The sequence below is a fragment of the Mus musculus genome, chromosome 14 (genome assembly GCF_000001635.26).
Source record: "Mus musculus strain C57BL/6J chromosome 14, GRCm38.p6 C57BL/6J".
NCBI classification, from domain to species: Eukaryota; Metazoa; Chordata; class Mammalia; order Rodentia; family Muridae; genus Mus; species Mus musculus.
Window position 1 is genome coordinate 65960724 of NC_000080.6, and position 23078 is coordinate 65983801.

At 49.5% G+C, this 23078-nt stretch overlaps 1 protein-coding gene and 1 pseudogene across 4 annotated transcripts; one reads left to right on the top strand and one right to left on the bottom strand.

Moving 5' to 3' along the window:
- On the bottom strand, nt 1-2187 carry Gm19222 (predicted gene, 19222; annotated as a pseudogene).
- On the top strand, nt 7760-20825 carry Clu (clusterin). Of its 4 annotated transcripts, none has more exons than NM_013492.3 (9): nt 7760-7965; nt 11009-11129; nt 12602-12750; nt 14120-14290; nt 14858-15269; nt 16183-16287; nt 18928-19157; nt 20131-20306; nt 20585-20825. In NM_013492.3, the coding sequence occupies exons 2-9, from the start codon at nt 11036-11038 to the stop codon at nt 20592-20594; spliced, it is 1347 nt and encodes a 448-aa protein (NP_038520.2). In that variant the 5' UTR covers nt 7760-7965; nt 11009-11035; the 3' UTR covers nt 20595-20825. The 4 variants fall into 4 exon arrangements, with proteins under 4 accessions (NP_038520.2, XP_006518567.1, XP_006518566.1 ...); XM_006518504.4 differs by lacking the exon at nt 7760-7965 and adding an exon at nt 8988-9176; XM_006518503.4 differs by lacking the exon at nt 7760-7965 and adding an exon at nt 10289-10452.
- The last annotated feature ends 2253 nt before the right edge of the window (nt 20826-23078 follow it).

Consider the following 23078-nt stretch of genomic DNA (forward strand, 5'->3'; position numbering starts at 1 on the left):
AATAAAAATGGCACAATTTACACATACACAGAGACAGACAGACACACAGACACACACCCCCACACAAACATGGTTGGGGTTAGGAAAGGGGGCTGGTTAGTAGACAGGGGAGGGGTCCCCATTACAGCAGCAGGAGCCAGTGAGCTAGGACGCTCCATTTCTCCCAGCATGAGTGGGAACAACCATCTCTTCCTTTCAAGCTACGGTTCTGCCCAACTTGTACTGCCCCGGCCCTTGGGAGGTAGGCAGAGAAGTCTTCCCAGACTACAGAGAGGAGGAACCGAACCCTGCTGTGGGAAAGTCAGACCATGCACAGGGAGTGGCAGTCATTGGCCTCCTCCACCTCCCTAAGGGGGGCAGCTATGTGAGGGCTCCCAATACTTATTCTTCCAGAATCAAGCAAGAGAGAGAAGAGTCAGAGCCTCGTGGGAGAAGTACGTGACAGCCACATCCTGGTCCTGGGTCACCTTCTCCAGGATGGGCCTGACTTCACTCTGCAGGGTTCTGTTGTCAAGAGTGGGTCCTATCTTCTGTAGCCACAAAGCAGACATTGGTGACTGGGTCCCCAGCCATACAAAGAACTGTGGTCAACATGTGTTTGGTGGTAATACCCTGCCCACAGACCTCAGACAGCACATTGATGCAGAAGAGTGTAGTTGTGCGATGTGAATAGTTAGGGTCTTAAAACATGGCTAAGACCTTTGGGACAATAGTGGCATGGGCCCACCCCTTCCCAAACACCTCCACTAGCTTCTTGAGGTTGCTGGTGGCAGCCTCACAGATAGCATAGACATCATCCACTAGCCAGGCCATACACAAAGAGTTGAGTTTCTCGTCAATAAATTCCACCCCGAGCTGTCCAGCCAGAGGCACGAACTCAATGAAGACTAGGCATACTTGCCACTTGGCATCCTCAGCTAGTTCCACAATGTCAGGAAGACTAGCCATACTCGCCACTTGGCATCCTCAGCTAGTTCCACAATGGCAGGAAGCAGAGACTGAGAGAGCTGCGGGATGCCAATCATCTCATTCACGCAATTCAGGTTGGAGATGATGTTCATGCACACCTCAGGACACTCATCCTTCAGCTGAGCCAAGAAAAGGGGCAAAAGGTGTGCGGTGGTGTCTTTACCCAGAATGGAAGAGGAACATGATGACAAAAGCCAGTGCCGACTTGACATGTTGGGTGGCATCTGACACAAGCTCCTTGATGCAGGGCAAGATCTGGGTCATGGTTACATCATCCTGGCAGTTGGCTGGAAGATTTTCACAGAACTTTTTGACCTTACAGTAGGCTGTGGCCCTCACCTTGGCCACATAGTTCTTCATCAGGTTCTGAAAGGCAGGCACTAGATCTGTCAGTGATCTCAGGCCCCACTGCTTTCTGGAGCTCTGTGAACTTGTCAGCTACCATGTATCAGACACTTGTTCCTTAGCACCTGTCTCAAGGTGGGCATCACTAAGGCCTTCAGGTCCTCCTGGGCACAAGCTGAGCAATGTTCACACATGCCTCCACTGCCAGCAGCCTCACCGAGTCCTGCTCATCAGAGGGAGATTAGAGAACACGGGATGCTCTCACTCTTGACACTGTCCAGCTCCAGCACCTTAGTAGACTCCCTCAGCTTGGAGGCAGCAGCCAGCCGCACCATGGGGGTGCCGTCTGAGCACAGGTTCCGGAAGGACTGTGGAAGTTCTGTTCTACCTTCATGGCACTGGATACTCAGGGGTAGCAAACCAAGAAGACACCACGGGCCGAGGTGCAGGAGGTGAACCAGTCTCCACCCACCAGCCATCCGCTTCACCAGAGGCACAAAGTGAGCTTCTAGATCTGAAGGTGAGTGCTCATGTGAGATGGCCCACAAGGAGTCTACCACCTTGTCTCGCACTACTGCCTATTCCACTGTGGCCAGTGACTCAGGGGCTGGCACCCCAAAGTGGTGAAGGCTCCCAGCTACTCAGCCAAGGCCAAGAGGACTGTGTCTTCATCATAGATGATATCTGTAAGGAAAGGCAGGAACTTACTTCTGGTGCATCCAATGACAAGGGCCAAGGCAAAGGTGCAGAGCTTCTTGATACGATTGAGACAAAGCTGAGCGTCGTCATTTCGGAGTTCATCTATGAGCACCACAATGGGATAGAGTGGATCGTCAACATTGGCAGCTGCCATCTTGGCTCCTTGGCATTTCTTTTTAAAGGTACAAACAGTTGGATGGTACCTTTGGAGGGACACCTGAGGTTGTCCTGTGGTCTCACACGTGCACATGTATGCATGTGCACACACATGCCCACGGACACACACATGAAATCAAGAGGTGCATTCAAGATTTGTGTCCGTTTGCTCAAGGCTGAATTCCCAAACCTCGTGTGCTTGGGAACAGGAGAAAAGTGGACACTTGTAACTGTGGCAGGGGACTCCTTATCTCCCTCTCCCCGGATCCCCTACTTCTGCTGACTAAGGCACATCTTCCTGCCTAATCTCCAAAGGAGAACTTTTAGAGACTCGGTGCTGAGCTCACAGAGCCGGCTAATGGCAGGGCTGTGGGGGTGTACAGGAAAGGCAGCTGTCTTTAAAAAGGGACAGCAATCTATCTTTTACTTACATGTTTGTTTGCCCACACACATACTATTCTAGAAGCATGAAATTCAGGAGAAGCTGACAGTAAGACAGATAGGGTGATTGGTTACTGACTGTATATTCATTTTTTTTTCCTTAAATCTCCAAGGGAATTTGGAGCCAGCAACGTCTGCATGTTTGTATCTCCAAGCCGGCCCCACAGGTCAGCTTACATCGGTGTGAGGAACACAGTATTGTATAACACCATACAAAAGTGAGCAGAGACAGGGTTCATGAAATCACAAATCGAAAGTGTTTGCTACTGTTGTTACCTGGTCACCCAAACAGGTGTCCCGTATTTAGTTTAAAAGCCACACAGAAAGACAAAATGGAGCATGTTTGGGGTAGGGATGAAGAGAGTGAGGTATTTGGCATCCTATGTGAGAAGTAGGTTGAGGGAAACATGGGTAAGATCAGATACAATTTGGGTTTTCGGCTGTTTGAGGAGTTGGCTTGTAGAAGAAAGGACTCTGTATCGGATATTGTCTCAGGAATAAGACACAGGAGGCCGCTGTATGGAGGAAACTGCAGGGGCTTCAGCCAGAGAGAGCAAACACCTGCCAGAGATCTTCTGAGTCCCCTTCCCCCATGCTCTCTGTAGAGAGAGTAACACTGTGATACAGAGAAGATCAAACACAGTAGAGCATAAGCCAGCACTTTGCAAATTGTGTTCCCAAACTGCGGCTGCTTTTACTTGGCTCTGTGTGTGTGTGTACGTGCTTATGTATGCATGTGTATAATGTGTATATAATATATTAATAAGTTACATATGTATTAATATAAGACATGTTGTATATATGTGGTGGTTTGAATAAGATTGGACCAGGGAGTGGCACTATTAAGAGGTGTGGTCTTATTGGCGTAGGTGTGACCTTGTTGGAAGAAATGTGTCACTTTGTGGGTGGGCTTTGAGACCCTCTTCCTAGCTGCCTGGAAGAGAGATAGCCTTTTCTCCTGGCTACCTTGGATCAAGATGTAGAACTCTTAGCTCTTTCACCAGTACCATGCCTGCCTAGACACTGCCATGCTTCCTGCCTTGATGATGATGAACTGAACCTCTGAAACTGTAAGCCAGCCCCGATTAAATGTTGTTCTTTATAAGAGTTACCTTGGTCATGGTGTCTCTTCACAGCAATAAAACCCTAAGTAAGACAGTGTATATATTAACTATATATGTATCTAGATGCTGTGACAGATTAAACCAAATATCTCTGATGGGGAGGACTCATCTATTGGTAGTTTTAATATAATTTAATTAAAATGTTTAGACAGAATCTTATATATTTCAGGCTGGCCTCAAACTTGTTATAGAGCTAAAGATGATCTTGGAATCTTGCTTCTCTTGCCTGTGCCTCCTGAGAGCTGGGTTCTAGGCATGTGCCATCACAACTGGAGTATGTGGTTCTGCGAATTGTACCAAGATCCTCATGCACGTTAGGCAAGCCTGCCAGCTAAGCTATGTCCCTGGTCCTCATTGGTAATATTTAGAGCTACCAAGTAATCTTTTGGTTAGCCATTGACTGGTTCCACAGCAAAGCACATATATGAAGTAATAATTGGGTGCTAAGTGATTATAGAAGTAGTCTTGATTTGAAGCAGATCTGTGGGTCAATTTTTTTCAAGGCCCATTAGCTTAACGTTTGGAGATAAAGGCTGTGACTGAGAAGTTTCAAAGTGAAATCCAGAAAGCATAGCCTGTCCACAGCATGAGGAAAGCTAAAGATGGTTTAAGGACCATCATCTTTTCCCAGGCATGTGATAAGTCATTCAGGCTTGAGTAGCCACTAACCTTTCTCCTGGGAAGTCCCAGATGAGAAGGACCAACCGATGAATTGTTTCTAGAGCTCACAGATGCCCAAGAAAAGAGCCTAAGGGGTCTTCCTCTACCTTTGGCAGAGTCAATTATTTATGATTTTATTATCCGTGATTTCTTTATGTGATTGATTCAATGTGCCCTTAAATAATCACTGCCTAAAGACTGGTTCTTAGTGAGGGTCACGGGATTCTGCTTGTGTCCATGTCTGCATTGCTGTGTTGGTAGCTGAAGCTGCCTGGCTGCGTGCTGAGCTCACTGAGCCGGCTAATGGCAGGGCTGTGGAGGTGTACAGGAAAGGACACCAAGTAGACACTCAGATGCAAAGACATTTGGGCAGCCAGAGATGCTGAGCAAAGCTTAAAGGGGGAAAAAATTAGATCCCCACGAAGCTCTGCACTTACCCCAACACTCTTCCCCAAGACCACAGAGCAAAGAAACCAGGCTGAAGCTGTCACAGCTGCACGTGTCCCGTGACTCAGCTCCCAGCTCAAGGCCAATGTGGAGTATGCAGGATAAGGAAGTGGGTGCTCCTACTCTGCTCTACATGGCCAGGTCACTCCTGGCATTGACAAACGCAGAGCTGGGTTTGGGGGGTTTCAAGAGCATCAAGGTCAGAAGGCCAAAGCCTGGAGGAGTCTGCAGATGAAGACAAGCAATGAGCTTCTGGTTCCAGGCCTTCAGGGGGAGCAGATTTGGGAGATATAAGTGTGTGTGTGTGTGTGTGTGTGTGTGTGTGTGTGTGTGTGTTTCTGAGGACAGAATTGGGCTCAGGGCCAGCCCTTTACAGGAACCAGGGAGCTCCGGCAAAGATGGCTTTCCTAAAGAATTAATTGCTTGCAAGGAAAATACCCAGTTCTCAGGTTGGGAACATCCAAATAGAAGTAGGAGAACTCCTGGGGGTTGAGGAGTTGCTGATATACAAGTAGGAAGAGGGTCAACCAGGTCTTATACTGGAAACTCAGGGTGGGAGATGAGGTGGTGGGTAAGGCAGAAGCTCAGGATCTGAGTTGGATCCCTGGTACCCGTCTAAAACGTGGCCTATAGTTATAACCCCAGAGCTGGGAAGGCAGGCACAGGATCTTATGGATTGTTGTACAGCTGGTGAGTTCCATGCCAGTGAGAGAGCCTGCCTAAGGTACGAACAGTTGGAAGGCACCTTTGGAGGAACACCTGAGGTTGTCCTGTGGTCTCACACGTGCACATGTATGCAAGTGCACACACATGCCCACGGGCACACACGTGAATCAAGAGGTGCATTCAAGATTTGTGTCCGTTTGCTCAAGGCTGAGTTCCCAAACCTCGTGTGCTTGGGAACAGGAGAAAAGTGGACACTTGTAACTGTGGCAGGGGACTCCTTATCTCCCTCTCCCCGGATCCCCTACTTCTGCTGACTAAGGCACATCTTCCTGCCTAATCTCCAAAGGAGAACTTTTAGAGACTTTGCTATTGTACCCTGTGCCCATGACAGGCAACAGGGAGGGAACTGCTATCAGAAAAACATTACAAGGACATCGGTGTCCATAGAAAATGTAGCTATTACTGATAATTCTTTCTTTTTATTTTTCTTTATAAAGAAAACAAAAAGAAGATTTGGGGGTGGGGTGGGGGGAACATTCCTCCAAGTTTCTGTTGACTCTGTTTTTCTGGTTAGTTATCTTCCCAGACTTGGCATTGAATCAGGTTAGGCTAAAGAAAGCCTTAGTGAGGACTCATTTCAGATTCATCTTTCCCAGACGGAAGAAACTAAGGCCCAAGGGCAGAGTGGTTTGTCTAAAGGCACTGGGTGCCTCAGGGAACAGCTGGGACTGTAGCCAGCCTTAGCCCAGTTCTGACCATTCCTAGACATTTCCTGTAGGCTGCCTTTTGGGAAAGTACCAAATCACCATAGTCTCTGGGCCTTGAGCAAATGGAAATCTGGCCCTATGGCTGCTCCTTTAAAGATCTGAACGGGAAACAGACCTCGACCACACATTTCTCCTTCAAGTCTGTTTCTTTTACATAGTTTTCAAGGCCTGCCACCCAAACTGTGTTACCTACATTGGTTCCTCGACAGCTTGAGGGGGATGCCAGGCTCTCTCTCTCTCTCTCTCTCTCTCTCTCTCTCTCTCTCTCTCTCTCTCTCTCGGTTTTTCGAGACAGGGCTTCTCTGTGTAGCTCTGGCTGTCCTGGAACTTAACTTTGTAGACCAGGCTGGCCTCGAACTCAGAAATCCGCCTGCCTCTGCCTCCCGAGTGCTGGGATTTGATACACGGATGTTCCAGGGTTCAGAGTGGGAAGCTCAGCTTCTCCCCCGAGAAGTAGCATGGTGGGGGCTTCTAGGTTGTCCCTTCTTCCCAGAGATGCCCATAACAGGTGTCCCTGTTCTCAGCAAAAAGCAGCTAGGGTGCCTCTCAGCACCTCTGGTCACAGACCCAGCTACTCAGCAGCAGGGCTCCACGGAGAACTTCCACCATAGGCTCCTTGTTCAGAAACCAGTGTGAGTTCCAAGTCTGGGACAAAGTAGTTTTTGTTTAAAAAATTGAATTAGTATATATTAATTATACATAATGAGTTTAAGAATGGCATAGTCATATATATATATTCCCCTCCTTCATTTCTCTTTCGTGTCCTCTTTGTCCTCTTCTTCCTCCCATTATCTCTTCTCTCTCTCTTCCTCTCATAAATTTCATTAGTGTTGCCCACAGGAGCATGCGGTGAGCAGTTATTTACAGAAACATAGACACCTTACCATTGGCTCTATCACCTAAGAAAATGGGGTAGTATACTTGAAAACAGGTGTGAGGGTCCTAGGTCCAGAGGCAGTGAAGCCCACCCTGCTTGACTGGGTCCCAAGTGCGTGGGAGCCATGCTTAGGCTTTACGAATTCAGGGACAGCAGAGGCCTTCGGGATTACTGATGTATCATTGTCTCATTCTTAACCCGCTTCTGTTTCCTCCATCTGTCTGCCAAGGGACCAGCAAGCAGCCCAGTGCAGCGTTTAGGGAGCCAAGTACTTCGTGTATACTCTTCCCTAGCACAATGCCTACGCCATCTTCTATGTTTCTGTTACTCTCCCATTAAAATGGGAGCAAAGAAAAGGAGTGAACGATGTGGAAGGATGTGGAAGATGAACATGCAATAAGGTGGGCGTCGGGCGGTGGAATCCTGTGCCAGTTCTGGGCTGGAAGCAGGCCAGTGTAGTGTGTGGATTCCTTGTCCTCTAAGACTCTTCTGTTGGGGCCTGATTGAGAGGTTTTTGGTAGCTCTCAGGGATTAGAGCCACCAATTTAGGGGCCCTACAGCAACCAATGCGGTCATTTGTGATGCCCATGCGCCCCCTGGTGCCCCCCGCTGGGTGCTGCGCCTCTTACCCCCACCTCTAGGCTTCCAGAAAGCTCCTGGTGCATTCTCCGGCATTCTCTGGGCGTGAGTCACGCAGGTTTGCAGCCAGCCCCAAAGGGGGTGTACTTGAGCAGAGCGCTATAAATAGGGCGCTTCCCCGGTGCTCACCACCCGCGTCACCAGGAGGAGCGCACTGGAGCCAAGCCGCAGACCGGTGAGACAGCTGCACCTTTCCTACCCCAGCGCCGCTGAAGCCACACCGGCAGGGATGGGAGGGCAAGGGTAGCAGCTAGGTGGAAAGCTGGCGCAGCCGTGGGGAAGTGGGAGGTGACTAGAGCCCCATCACCAGACAGCCGAGCATGGGGTTGGGTAGGGGGTGCACGCTGGCTCAGACACGGGAGTCTCCGTGTTCTTTAATCCGGATCACAATTTCACAGCTGTTCAATAGGCCACATACAAAGATCTTCCTTTTGCAAAAATGGGGAAACTGAGGCTTGAAGCCTGCCGTACGATGCGGGAGGCGCAGGGGTGCGAGTGGCTCAGCGCCGCGACTAGGTGCGGATCTCTGTAGTGGCTGTTGTCTTTTGGGCATGAGTCATTGCATTTGGACCTCCCTTTCAGTTCCTGGGACAGCGCATAATAAATAAGATGTTGTGTATTTAAAGACGTGCTGCAGACATCCAGACCCGTTTTGCTGAGCTGACTGCATTCATCCAGTTCTTTAGAGAAATGCTCCACCAGGCCGAGACGTCTGATCCCACCGGATCACTTTATAGATGGTAATCTGAGGCCTGGAGACCATTAGAGGCTCAGCCTCCAAACGTTATATGAATAAGAAACTGAAGCCCTTTGGCTTTTCCAGAATTTCTGGGCCCAGTTTTAAAAATGGTGCTGGTGCTGTTTTTAAAGGAAGAAGTTAGGAATTCAAGAGTCTATACAAGTTCTCTTAACAGGATCATACAATTTAGTGCCCGACCCTGTGAGAATAGTAAAACAAACTGCAAATGGTAGTCAATCAATGGAATATTAGGCAGCAGCAAATGTGTGACTTTTAAAAATATTTAAAAACAGGACCTATGAAGGGATGGTTTATAAAAATGCATTGGAAAAAAATGGAGAAAATACGCCACAATGGGAGAGGCTATGTTTTCCTACTAGATAAGGAGGTCCTTGGCCCTGGTGGGGCTGATGCACCCAGGGTAGTTGGCAGCCAGGCAGTAGGCCAGCCTCCAAAAGAAGACAGGAAGTAAGTCAGTGTAGAGGGAAGGCAGCGGGCTGAACTGAGCAGCGTTGTCCTTGGAACAACAACACCACAGCGCCGGGAAACTTGGGAGACTAGCAGATTCTGACCCGGAGTCCATATTACCAGCAGACCTAGAGGGAGTCTGTTCTTAGCTTTACTGAATAGAGGATCGCTTCTTTGAGGTCTGTATCAGGTCCATTTTACAGATAAAGAAACCAAGGCCGAGAGATTTAGGACTTTTTATTGTCAAGGAAAGAATATTAAAATGAGGTTTCAGAGGGCTGCATTCTTCCTGGGGGGTGGAGAGTGGGGGTGGGGGTTGGCTACTGGCTTGCAGTGTGTCTTGGGGAGCCTGGCAGGTGTCTGGGCGTTGGCATTCTCTAGAAGGGCCCAGGCTGAAGAGCAAGCAACCCTCCCTTTCTTATTTGGGAACTTGGTGGCTCTCCAGACCCCAGGTCTCCTTTGGCAAGCCCCAAGCTCCCTGCTCCCTGTAGCTCATCTTGATACTGCTTCGCCTCCCATTCAATGGTCTTCCTTGGCTGCCCTGCCCTGCTGCCTCTTCCTGCCTCGGATCAGAAGCCATTTCCAAGGCTGTTAAATGGCTTTTCCCAAAATGGTCATGCTTGAGGCTACTCCCACCTACAGATATTTCTGTGGCTTTGTCTCTGATGTGTCAAGGGGTCTGTCCCTGCCTGGAGCATTTCAGGCCTCAGTGAGCACCTGGGAGGTCTATGAGATCAGGGCCTTCCTAGTGGATCATGAACCAGGCTGGCTGAGCCACCTACCTATCCCTGGGAAAGTCTCTTCTCCCACACCACTCCTCCTCTGCTCTGCGCGCGTAATTAAGCCCTCAGCAGAGGCCTTGCCTATTAATGATCTGCCCAGTGTGTTGATGGGCCTGCCTAGCTGAGAGCAGGTTTTAAGAGTGAGCCATTCCAGGAAGAGAGATCGCTCCCTTTTCCCTGTTCCTGTGGGTATAGGAAGTTGGTGAGCCCAGATAAGCTATTCTGGGCAGCGTTGGAGATGCAAGGGGTGTGTGTGTGTGTGTGTGTGTGTGTGTGTGTGTGTGTGTGTGTGTGTGTGTTTATGCAACCAATCCAGCTTCTGGGAAAGGATCCATTGTGTAATACTGGGGCTTCAGCCTGTGTCCCCTGGCTCAGGGCAGCCGGCCCAGTGGTGGCAGTGGCCCCTTGGCAGAGTATGCTAGTTCAGGCTTAGAGGCAACAGGCATGTGAAAGGAATTTGCTGGAGCCAATGGGCTTGTCCTCCTGAAAGGGCTTTCTGGGGCGGGGGGTGGGGGTGGGGATGGGGGCTCACTGCTAATCTCAGGCTTTGTCCTTCCCCTTTCTAGTTCTGCCTTCTCTGCAGTCCTAAATTCCTTCCCTTCCCATTTTGCTTTTACCCCACCCCCTCCCCAATCCATACTCAGCCTGGTGGCACAAGCGTTGCCCAGAGATGGTGAGATGGATTGAATTTCCCGTGCTGATGGAAGGGTGTGCATATTACCACAGGCTCACTTGGATAGCCTTGGGAGGCTGAGGGCCCCCTAAGGGGAGCCCAGGGCTGTGCAGTGAGTGGGGATGCAGTACCATGGAAGGGGATAGGCGAGGGATGTTTGCATGTTTCGGGAGAGGTATCTTTAGTATTTGGCATGTTAAATATGCTCTGGAGACACAGGAAATTCATCTGCCCTGCCTCAGGCTCTTATGGGAAGAAAGGGACTCAGCTTGGAGCTCGGCCCCTCCAACTCCAGATAGCCTGGCTCCTCTGTGCAGCCGGGCCATGGTTCTTCCCAGGGCCTCGCTGTCTCCAGTGTCTATAGAAGGGGTCAGTTTAATCTTGGCTTTCTTCCCCAGTTCTTGAGAAGTAGATTGCAGTGATGCCAGATGAGGAGACAGATGAGGGCCGCGTGTTCCAATCCCACCCCACCTCCCCTCTCAGGGAGCTGTAGCAGGGTGCAGAAAACCCTGAAGCTGCCCAGGGGTTGCCATGACACATCTGCTGTTGTTTCCAGGACTCCAGATTCCAAGGAGGCCACGCCATGAAGATTCTCCTGCTGTGCGTGGCACTGCTGCTGATCTGGGACAATGGCATGGTCCTGGGAGAGCAGGAGGTCTCTGACAATGAGCTCCAAGGTAGGTAGGCTGAGACTGTTCCTCTGGTGGATGCTATAGGGCCCAGGGCAGGGCCATTCCTCAAAGCTCAGTCCCCAAGTGCTGAGGGCTGTTTTCATTCTACATCCTGGGTCTGTCCATGCCCTCTGCCCTCTCTAGGTCCTGTCTTGATGTTTTTGTGGTCAGGTGACTTCTAGACATTGCCCTCTGTCTCAAGCCCCTCTGTTGGCTGCCTGTCATTCCTTTGTCATTACTGGTCCCCTCACCTGGCTCTCTTACTCTTCTCCCAAAGCCGTGCCCTAGACCCTTTGAAACTTTGTCAGTCTTCCCTTTGTGTGACATCCAGGGTTCTTACCGATGTGTCTCCACACCAACCCCTCCTGGAAAGCCATATCCACCAATTTCCTCCTCTGGAAAAAGGGCAATGCAATTTGACATGAAGTAGTCACCTGAGAGCACCCTCTCCCTTCCTCCCCATCTTCCAAGGCTTTTCTGGAAACCCACCTTTTCTCCCTTCTTCTCTCCTAACCTCTTGCTCATAGCTGACCAGTTCTGGGGGGGGGGGTCTTCGTTAAAGACAATGTGATCAGATTCTTTGATGTGGATACACACGGTGAAATGATTGCTGTTGTCAAGCTATTAGCTGTCCATCACCTCAACTTATCATTGGGTTCAGACACTTAAAATATGTTCTCTCAGCACACTTCAAGGGTAGAACACATTATCAACCACGAGCTCTGCTTGGACCATTGACCTTCGGGCTTACTTGTGTTGCTACATCATTGAAGCTCTTGCCCTTGGCTCAGCAGTCCCCCCTCCCGCTTCTCTTTGGATGTGTCTGGCAACCGCATCAGGTAGAAAACAGCAGAGGTGTGGGAAATGGCACTTGACACAGGATAAGTAAGTGGTACCACCGTGACATGATGTGTCATTGCCTTCGTCACCTGGGGCCGTGTCATGGCTATGGTCTCCATGGTGAATGCAGCTCTTCATTTATCGTCCCGTCTCCATGGTGTCTGGTGCTATCCTGTCACCTGACCCTGTGCGTTGTAGCAAAGAAGTGCCAGGATTGGGTTAACCTGAGCTTCACAGAGATAATTTCCAAAAGAGCACTTTTATTACACCTTGATGCTTAGGAGGTTGTTTTGTTTTGTTTTCTGTTTTCCTTGAAATATTCTCTGTGGCTGTTGGCTCTCCAGGGTGGCATGGTGGGGTCAGTCATAGTATGGCTGCCCCTCTCTGCACCACTCACTCCTGAGTTTCTGAGCTGTGACTTGGAGTCTACCATGAGCCCTTTGATGGGACATAGAGGCAGGACTGAGGCCATAAGGACTGCCACAGGCTTGGGGTAATAGTGATGGTGTCTCAGCTTGACGCCCCCAGCACTCCCCATCAAAGCATGGCTTTCTCACCGTCCCCCTGGCACCCAGGCTATTTCTCCAGCCATTCCTCCCCGCCCCCCTCAACTCACTGTACCTTCCTCTCTCTCACAGAACTGTCCACTCAAGGGAGTAGGTATATTAATAAGGAGATTCAGAACGCCGTCCAGGGAGTGAAGCACATAAAAACTCTCATAGAAAAAACCAACGCAGAGCGCAAGTCCTTGCTCAACAGTTTAGAGGAAGCCAAGAAGAAGAAAGAGGTAGGGCCAAGCCTTGGCTGAGCCCAGGCTCTCCCTGCTGGAGGGGAGGAGGGGACATGGTGAGCAGGTGCCTTTCTGGGTTGCCATGGTGTCCTAAGGCGGTCCTCGAAGGGTTCCGCTAATGCTGGACTGAGGAGCCAGGGAAAGCACATTCGCTTGTGGGAGCCTCAGTGCCGAGGCCTTGAATTTGGTTTCCCTGCAACTCTGGTCCAGGGCCTGAAGCCTAGATTCATTTCAATAGGTTTTTCTAACCCTTGCTGTGGGTAGGGCATGGTGCAGGACTCAGCGGTGTGTGTGTGTGTGTGTGTGTGTGTGTGTGTGTGTGATATGAGCATCCAGACATTTCCCATTCTTTTCTTCTGTATTCAAAATGACTTTTAACATGAAAGTTCTTATTGAAATATTTTAAAATCAATGTAAAATTCTTGTAATCTATCCTTAGACATCCATCCATTCATTCATTCCCACTCAGATATAGGGGAGGGGGGCAGTTTTCAAAACCCTTAGTAGAAGCTGCAGTTGTGGCTAGCACCAGGCCCTGCAGAGATTGTGCTTCTGTAATTTATAAATTACAGACAGTAAGGTATGAGCAGCCACAATAAAATAGAGCAATTATAATGCTATACCAGTTATACCATACAGAAGGCTACGCAGATGTGATTTCTCCCACACAAAATATCTCAATTCCTCAGCTTCCACAATACTATTTTTAGACTGGTTGACCATGGATAGCTAAGAACTGATAACAAGGGACTGCCCTGTTACCATTTGTTTAATTTGTCATCTACATTTGAACATCAATGTTGACTCTGGTACACACACACACACACACACACACACACACACACACACACACACACAAACTTATCCACAGATTCATCCATCCACTTAATTATTTTCCATATTGATATGTAGACACACACATTTGCTATAAACTAGTATCTCTTCAGGCGGAGAATTTAAATTTTTCATTTTAGCAATCCCCAGAGCCAATGACTGGGTCAGGGGCATGGTAATGAGTTTGATGGTTGATTTGACTGGATAGCTTCGATTTGCATGTCAGAGGCCACAGTTCTAACAGAAAGATAAGACTGTCCTCTTTGGGGAGATGAGAGGAGACAGTGGGGTGGTTTAAAGGAGAGGTGGGGCCTAAGGAAGAGACGGTCAGAGCAGCAGATCAGAGTGGACAGGGAAGCTTAGGGAATGGCTGGGCCTTGAAGAAGGAGAGGCTCCTGAGAGCGTGGCTGGGGAGGCCCAACAGAAGGGCTAGAGCGAAGCTGTGGGCACCAGGAGCAACCTTGTACTCAGATCGGGGAGACCGGCTGGGTCTCTGTGTGGGTCACCTGGCCTTCTTGTCATCTCCCTGAAGGATGCTCTGGAGGACACTAGGGATTCTGAAATGAAGCTGAAGGCATTCCCGGAAGTGTGTAACGAGACCATGATGGCCCTCTGGGAGGAGTGCAAGCCCTGCCTGAAGCATACCTGCATGAAGTTCTATGCACGTGTCTGCAGGAGCGGCTCAGGGCTGGTCGGCCAGCAGGTGAGAAGGAGAGATGTCCACAGCCTGGGTTCTGGATGGGGAATGTGGAGAATCCATGAAATAGGCCTCATTCCATATGCTGGGTACAGTTGATTAGCATTGCTTGACTGCACATCGTTCTAGTGTCATGGTCGATTGGTGATGTCTGCTTGGCAGGTACCATCTCTTTCAAGACCTTTAACTGGTTGGGTAAAATGGCCTTATGGGATGGTAGAATCCTGTGTTAGAATAGGAAAAGGGAATTAAAAAATATTTAGTCTATTTGCATTAATTCTATCCCTACCTGTGAGATTCACTTGGTTGGAACTCAGTAAAATTCACTGTTTCCTCAAGGCTGAGCAGCTAAGCAGGAGTGGCTATTTATTCTTTATGGCCCAAGGTGAGACTTGGGAACCTCCGAGTTTCGCCATGAGAAATGGATTTGGGGGGCGGCGGCGGGGGGACGGGGGGTGCTGACAGGGTACCCAGGAGGCAGAACAGTGGGAACTTGGGTCAGTTTCTGTGTGGCCACAGGGGGATACAGGCTGGAGTACACACAATGCCTTACTCTACTTCTCTGGGTCCCAGCTAGAGGAGTTTCTAAACCAGAGCTCACCCTTCTACTTCTGGATGAACGGCGACCGCATCGACTCCCTGCTGGAGAGTGACCGGCAGCAGAGCCAAGTCCTGGATGCCATGCAGGACAGCTTTGCTCGGGCATCTGGCATCATAGACACGCTCTTTCAGGACCGGTTCTTCGCCCGTGAGCTTCATGACCCCCACTACTTCTCCCCCATCGGCTTCCCACACAAGAGGCCTCATTTCTTATATCCCAAGTCCCGCTTGGTCCGCAGCCTCATGTCTCCCTCCCACTATGGGCCTCCGAGCTTCCACAACATGTTCCAGCCTTTCTTTGAGATGATCCACCAGGCTCAACAGGCCATGGATGTCCAGCTCCACAGCCCAGCCTTCCAGTTCCCAGACGTGGATTTCTTAAGAGGTTAGAAAGCAATTGCTTTCTTTCTAAGTAGGAATGTGAATGTCCCAGATGTCTAGGCTCTTCCAGGGCTTGACCTGTGCTGGTTTTATGTTCCTAGAAGCCTCAGAGGCTGGTATTTCCTCCATTTGTAGGGTAAAGGAGCTAGGATGGGGGCAAAGAAATGCAGGTAAATGTGGGGGGGCGCAGTTCAATTAGCATTTGTAGAGATTGGAGCTCTTGTGTTTGTTACAGTGAACTCAGGGTGTGATCTGGGGCTGTGCCTCCTATAGGATCCCAGATATTATTTCTTGGGAACTTTTGAGGGTGTGGTGTGAGAGGCCCGCCCTTCCAGGCAATGAGTCTGTGTCATCTTAAAGAAGATGTTCATGGCTGTGACCTTAGCGTGTAATGCCTGTAAGGATGAAATATCACGTGGACACGAGAAACCGGTGTCTGAGGAGTGATTTTTTTTTTCCATTAGTGCCTTGGGTCTTAATACCATGTCCTACATGGTATGGTTTGCATTAGAAATAGAAGAAGTCTTGGCATCCAACACACATCTACTGTAGCTCCATTGTCTAAAGATGGTTTATGTTGTCAGGACACACTTGTGCTCTCTGGGGCTTGAAGGCCAGTTAGGGAGTACCATCAGTCAAGGAGAACAAAGAACAGCCATGATGTCAGAAGGCACACAGCTGAGGGGATGTGGCAGGAGAGATCTCCTCAGATGGAGATGGTGGGAAGGCAGGCAGGACCTGCTGAGAGCCGTGGGAATATCCTCAGCCACAGGGAAGTCCCATGGCTGCAAGCAAACAAATAAGCTGCATCGTGCCCTGACCATGGCACTGAGCAGAGGTGTGGAAGGCTGTCGGGTGGGCATCCTTCTGATGTGCCATGTGTCTAATCCTGCCCCTCTTTCCCCTCATGTGTCCAGAAGGTGAAGATGACCGCACTGTGTGCAAGGAGATCCGCCGCAACTCCACAGGATGCCTGAAGATGAAGGGCCAGTGTGAAAAGTGCCAGGAGATCTTGTCTGTGGGTGAGTCCGGGAACCAGTGGTCATCTGACTGTGGGTCTCCAGTGACTCACTGGCACTATCCTTTTCCAAAGACTAGCTCTCTGCCTGGGAACTCTTAATCCCCGGGAGACTCCTCACCCTGGTGCACAGCCTACTCTCCTCTTATCTAGAGCTTCATTATTTGGGAGCTGGGGTAGGACCCAGTGCCTCCTGCATGTTAGGTGAACGCTCTACCACTGAGCCACATCAATTTTACTCAGAATCAAGTTCAGGTGCAGATTGTTCTCATATAGATGAGGTGGAGCTAAAGTGCCCACCACCACCCCTGTGGCTCACTGGCAAACCTGCAGTCCACGGTGGAATTACACTGTATCGACCAGTAAGCCACAGCTCGTTCCCCTGGCTACTTTGTTCCACAGTGCCAAGTACTGTAGACCCTGATTTTGAACTTCTGATTATGAAATCTTTGACAACATGCGTTTTGTTTAACAAGTGCTCGCCACATGCCAGGCACTGCTGCAAACACGTCACAGGTGTCTGTTCGCAGAATGATCCTGTGAGCTGGGTACAGCTCTCTTTCCGTCTTGCTGGATGGCTAAGTGACTTATCTAAGATTACGTGACACGAGGCTTCTCACTTAGGCTGTGCTCATAAACAGCACCCTGGGGTTTCTCCCTGGGGACCTTGAGCTATGTCCTTGTGATGGTGGTCCTTGGTATCCTGGCCGCATTCTTTTTGGTGAACTAGTCCCTCAGAAAAGGAACTATTTTTCCTTCATCAGTTCCCCAGGCAATCTGGGTATGGTGACATATCCCTATAATCCCAACATTTGGGAGGCTGAGGTAGGAGGGTGGTGAATCCGAGGCCAGCGGCGAGGTTCTGTCTCAATGAAAACAAAACAAAATACAGCAAACCCAAAACTGTTCCCCACAGATTTGTCAGGTCTGGCTATCAAGCCAATGCCCCGCCTTCAGCCTGGTCTTTACAGTGGCTCACAGTACACGGTGCTACCTGCTCAGATCACCCTCTTTGTTGGCCGGGACAGACCTTTAGAGTCTGGTTAAATATTCCCAGCCTCATTCCTGCAATGTTAGGAGGCTAGGAAAAAAAAAAAAATACTAGTGCTTTCAAAGGTCATAGTGTGACATTATAAACAAATATGGGCCACACCTGTAGGCTTTCCCTTATAGTTGAAAGATGGGGTGCCTGAGCACAGAGAAGCCAGTCACCTTATAGACTGGATCTCTTACATCAGACTTAGCGATCCTCTCAACAGTCACCCGTTAGCTCTTATTTACGGTGCTTATAATGGTATCCTCTCAGCAGTCACCGTTTCTGTCACCCGTTAGCTCTTATGTACAGTGCTTACAATGGTATGGATAGGCTTCACAGAGACCTCTCGCCTGGGACATCTTGCCTCAGCCCTGTGGGCAGACCTGACCATGGCTGAGCATTTAACAACATTTTTGGCTCCAACCTACCATCTACCAAGAGCAACCCTCCCTCCACTGTGACAATCAGAAACATCTTCAGATTGTCTGGACTGTCTCCTGGTGGGTGGTGTGGTCCCAGGTTGAGAACCACCGTTCTACTCTGTCCTTCTCTCAGGACTTTCTTGTTTGGGCTAATCAGTGGTTAGAGTGCTCCGGTTATTCCTGGAAGATTTCTTCTCATTTCTGCTTCTGGTCTCCAATCCTGTGTCTTGCCCCATGCAACATTATATCTTATTTTAAGTATGAACAATTGTAGTAGCCACATAGGGCCCAGAAGGCATCTCTCTTGTCTTGCTTAGTTTGGATATAGCCTCTCATAGATGTTTAAAAAATAATTGAGGAGGGGGGAGGCGTTGTTAAACACTGGTTTTCAGAAAGCATGAGCACTTTGTTGGTCTCAGTAGCCTGATGCCTGCAGTGCACTCTTGCAGAAGAGAGGATGCCAGAGTTCCTATTTCCTCCTGGTCATCCTGGGTGGACAAGGGCAGGCAAGGACTGACCCTTGGGCACCAAACACCTGTGTTTTGTAGACTCGGGACCTGGCTGTCTCTTCTGCAGGTTTGGTTCTGGGAAAATGGTCTTGCCGAATCTGTCAAATTATGTTCAAAAATAAGTTTGGAGAATATTCTAGAACCCTGGTCTCAGGGGCTCAGGTTGAGGAGTGAAAGATGGGGCTTCAATCCTGGTTCCACAGATCGCTTCCTCTATAGATCTGAGCAAGGTCCACCTAAGTAAATAATGATCCTGTTCTTTGTGGGGTGTCCAGTGCCACAGTAGCTTCCTCCTATTTTGGAAATGAGTCCTGGGAGGAGCTCAGGGAGCAAGAGTAAGTCCAGGAACATGGGGTAGTCAGCATAGGTGCTCCCCAGAGCACCGTCAGCAGCATTGTGACAGGTCACCAAGACTGGTCATGTCTACCGCCCAAAGAAGACTCAGCCACGCTGCTCTGACACAGTTTAGCACAGCTAAGCCATTGTATCCCAAAGCACGAAGGGGGCAGCACCTTGGTTTCCGTGTCCGGGGAACTGTAAGAGCTGATCTGTAGCCCTCCCTGGAAGAGTTCCTCTGCTTCAGATTGTGGCTGCTGCAGCTGGTTCCCAGGGGCGTGTCCGTCCCCTTTACCCTCCCTTTCATGCTTCTGCCTTCTGCTTCTTTCTTCTCTGGGCAGACTGTTCAACCAACAATCCTGCCCAGGCTAACCTGCGCCAGGAGCTGAACGACTCGCTCCAGGTGGCCGAGAGGCTGACAGAGCAGTACAAGGAGCTGCTGCAGTCCTTCCAGTCGAAGATGCTCAACACCTCATCCCTGCTGGAGCAGCTGAACGACCAGTTCAACTGGGTGTCCCAGCTGGCTAACCTCACACAGGGCGAAGACAAGTACTACCTTCGGGTCTCCACCGTGAGTTGTATCCCAGTCATTTGATGAGGCTGAGACCCGGGTGTGATCCAGAGGTGATGTGTGTCTCTTAGAGATGTGGTGGGACAAAGGTCCCACCTAGGATTTACACCAGCAGGGACTAGGAAAACCGTATGCACGTTGTAGCATTGAAATGCCTTTGCCCCGTCAAATATCCAAGTCTCATTGTCAAGATGAGGAAAGAGAGAGGTTCTGTGGTTTGCTAAGAACAGACAGTTTTGGGCAACTTCCCTGGGTCAGCCTGTCAGCCTGGCTGTAAAGCTGCTTCCTGCCCAGGGCCACTCTGAGTGCCACATGAATTGGTTCACTGTTAGCCAGTGAGAACTCGGTTTCCTTTAGTTTGTGGACCCCACCCCTACCCCCTTTGACCACAGACTGGCTAACATTTGTACAAAGCAAATGTTGGGGCCAGGTGTTGTGGTGCGTGCCTGTAAGCCAGCACTGAAGAAACTGAGGCAGGAGAGTAGAGAGCTTGAGCCTGGGCTGGACTATATAGTGACAGCCTCTCTCAAACAAAGCAAAACAAGAGAACACAACAAGAAGAAAACATTCAAAAATCATTTCAAGTTTCTGGAGTGCCTACTTGGCTAGTCATTTTTAAGTAACATTAAAGGCGTGGTGGCGCACGCCTTTAATCCCAGCACTCGGGAGGCAGAGGCAGGTGGATTTCTGAGTTCGAGGCCAGCCTGGTCTACAGAGTGAGTTCCAGGATAGCCAGGGCTATACAGAGAAACCCTGTCTCGAAAAAACAAACAAAGAAGCAAGCAAGCAAACAAACACACAAACAAAAAAACCGAGATAGTTTTGCTCGGAATTCTCTAGGCATCCAGAAATGACAGATAACCCGCAGATCCATATCTGGCTGAAGGGGGCAAAGGGCAGTTCCATATCCTTTGACAGAGAAGGGTGCACTCTGCAGCCATCCCGTAGAGACACTTCTCCTGCCTTCCTCTAGGTGACCACCCATTCCTCTGACTCAGAGGTCCCCTCCCGTGTCACTGAGGTGGTGGTGAAGCTGTTTGACTCTGACCCCATCACAGTGGTGTTACCAGAAGAAGTCTCTAAGGATAACCCTAAGTTTATGGACACAGTGGCGGAGAAGGCGCTACAGGAATACCGCAGGAAAAGCCGGTAAGCGGGCAGCCTTTCTGTGACCCCAGGGACTGGTAAACAAGACCCTGGAGGCCTGGAAAGTCCTCAGGAGTCCAGACAAGGAACAGACTATGCATTCTGGGCACGTGGCCTATCCCTGAGGCCAGAGCCCACGGGGAAGCTAGGAAAACCCCGGGGATTTTACTTTCTTTGCTCTGGGAAATGTTTTTCCTTGATGGTTAAGGATGTGGGTGTTGGCGGCTGCTTCTTGGGGGATACTGATTCTCTTATCCACTCTCCTCTTTTTTTTTTTCAAGTGCGGAATGAGATAGAAGCATCACCTTCCTATATGTAGGAGTGTCTGGGAGGGAATCTCCCAGCTCCCCGAGGTGGCTGCAGACCCCTAGAGAACTCCACATGTCTCCAGGCGAGTAGGCCTCACCCAAGCAGCCTGCCCTTCCTCTGGATTCTGTACACTAATGCCTGCACTTGCTGCTCTCGGGAAGAACTGATTCCCCCACGCAACTAATCCAATAAAAGCCGCCTTGCGATACGTGTCCCTTGGGTCTGTTTTTTATTTAATCCTCCTGCAGGCTGCACATCTTGGTTTGGTATGGAGGGGAAACAAGGATAATAGCCGGGTCAGTTGCTAAAGCACTTGCCACACGAACATGAGTTTGGAAAAGTCAGGCATGGTGGCACCCTCTTGTAATTTAACCTCGGCGCTATCAGAACAGAGGAAAGAGGAACTTGCTGGTGTTCGGTGAGCCTCAGGTTCCAGTGAGAGATCTTGTCTCAGAACACATGGGTAGAAAGAGACCAAAGAGCGACACGAGGTCATGCATATAAAAATGAACAGCTGAGACTATATAGGGGTCTCCATACACTGTAGAGTACTCATGACAATTGGGGCACCTTCAGCTTTGAGAGAGGTATGTTCCAATGAGCCACGGAGGTGAATTCCTGAAGTCAGAGACTTTCCCTTCCCGTTACAACACTGTCTGTGAGTTCTGACAAGGTGGAGCGGTCTCCCAGAGGAGGCACTGACATCGAGGCAAAGGAGGCTGCTAGTGGGACAAGTGGGTGTTTTACTGTGTAACTGACAATTCCCTGAGGAAACTGATCAGCAGGAAGCCACATGAAGATTTTATTTGTAAGAACTCGGAAACCTGGGGCACCTTCTGAATCATGGCATCTCACATCACCGTCCTTCCATACAGTCTATACCCCTTTATTGGTTGTTTATCTCTCTGCTTTCATGGTTTTTAGTTCACTGCTTTTTAGTTCACTGCTCACCCTGAACTGTTAAGTTAGCTGCAGTACCAGGTGCTGCCAGCAGGTGACGCTGTCCAGCCATAGTCTACATCCCTATGGCGCACATCTAGTGTGTTATCTGCAGAAGTTGAGAGAAGCCATAGTGAATGACAGAGGGCATTTAGTTATTAGTTCTGAAGCTAGTAAATATCAGATGAAGAAACCCAAGGAATTCACTGTGGCCTTATAGCTACCAAGGCTTCTAGCGCAGTGTCCTCTCCAGACCTAGTCTTTCCTGGTGTTTTCTAGAGGAGCTTGGTCAATTGAGTATGCACAAGGAAAATGAAGAGACAGTGTAGGACCAGTGAGCATGGAGCCAGTCTGCGAGATAACAAATGTTGTTACACTGTGACGAGAAAGCTCACGAGGTTCAGAACGAGCTGTTTGCCTCTGGGCTGTTTCCAGTTTCACCTCTGATGCTAATATCCCTATTGTGGTGTGCCACACTGACTACGCCATTACTCCATGACGGCCAGGCAGCATCAGTGTTTGCACAGTTCTTGCCCAGGCTCAGTGACTTGCAGTCCAGCAGAAGCTCTGTCTGTCTCTGAGCCAAGTGGAAGCAGAGGAGGACTCGTCTAGGCTTGGAATGGAGTTGCTGTGGATTGGGACACCCTGATCTGAACTGCCCTCGCTTGTACAGGCACTCAAGAGAACAAAGATGGTTGTTAGTTGGTACCAGGCACCTCTGTGACTCCACCTTTATCTTTCTGGGTATCCTAGGGCAAATCACAGGTCGGGGGTGAAGGAAGGACCACTTTTCCCAGCTCACGTTCACAAGGTTCACAATCTTTGTGGATGATGTCGTATGTGTAAGGCCACAGCAAACAACAGGCACTAAAGATAGAAGGAGTTAGTTCTTTGAAACTTGAAGGCCTTCAACATAACTTGCTACTGCCTTTCTCTGGCTATGTAATATCTATAAACATATCTATAAACATATGTCAAGAACACGAAAACAACAACCACATGGGTGACTCCTTTTTGGAATTTTCTGGAAATGTCTGGGCTTTTCTTAGTCTTTGAAAGGCCCTGTCTCATAGAGAAGACATCAAGGCAAAGCTGACATCATCAGGTTTTAGTGACCTCTGTTCCCCATTGCGTGGTCACGTTACACCTCTTTGTGGATTCCCATTCTAAGACCCCCTTGGCTTATGTGATTAGGCTCTTTGGAATTATATTTCTGGCTCCCAATCTCCCATTCTTATGATAGAATCTGTCTTAGGCAAAACCACAGGCAGGGAGCTTACAAGGACCAGAGGACCTCACTTGTAAATCTGAAGCCAGCCATGGTATGTGGAGCTCAGTGTTTGCTCTCTTCTCTGAGACATTCATGGTCAGGTTTTCGTTTTTTGTTTGTTTGTTTGAGCCATGGCAGGCACACACATTAGGTTTAGATTTTCTCCTGTGTACAGCTTGTCTCCCTCCTGGAGACAGCTTGAGACTCAGTCCAGAGATCTGCAAGAGGCTACCATAGAGGCTACCATGGGATGCCTA

Bases quoted from the DNA above. Each gene is read 5' to 3' on its own strand.
- Clu (XM_006518503.4), top strand. The intron at 11,130-12,601 runs GTAGGTAGGCTG...TCTCTCTCACAG, and splicing joins CTCTGACAATGAGCTCCAAG to AACTGTCCACTCAAGGGAGT. The intron at 12,751-14,119 runs GTAGGGCCAAGC...ATCTCCCTGAAG, and splicing joins AAGCCAAGAAGAAGAAAGAG to GATGCTCTGGAGGACACTAG.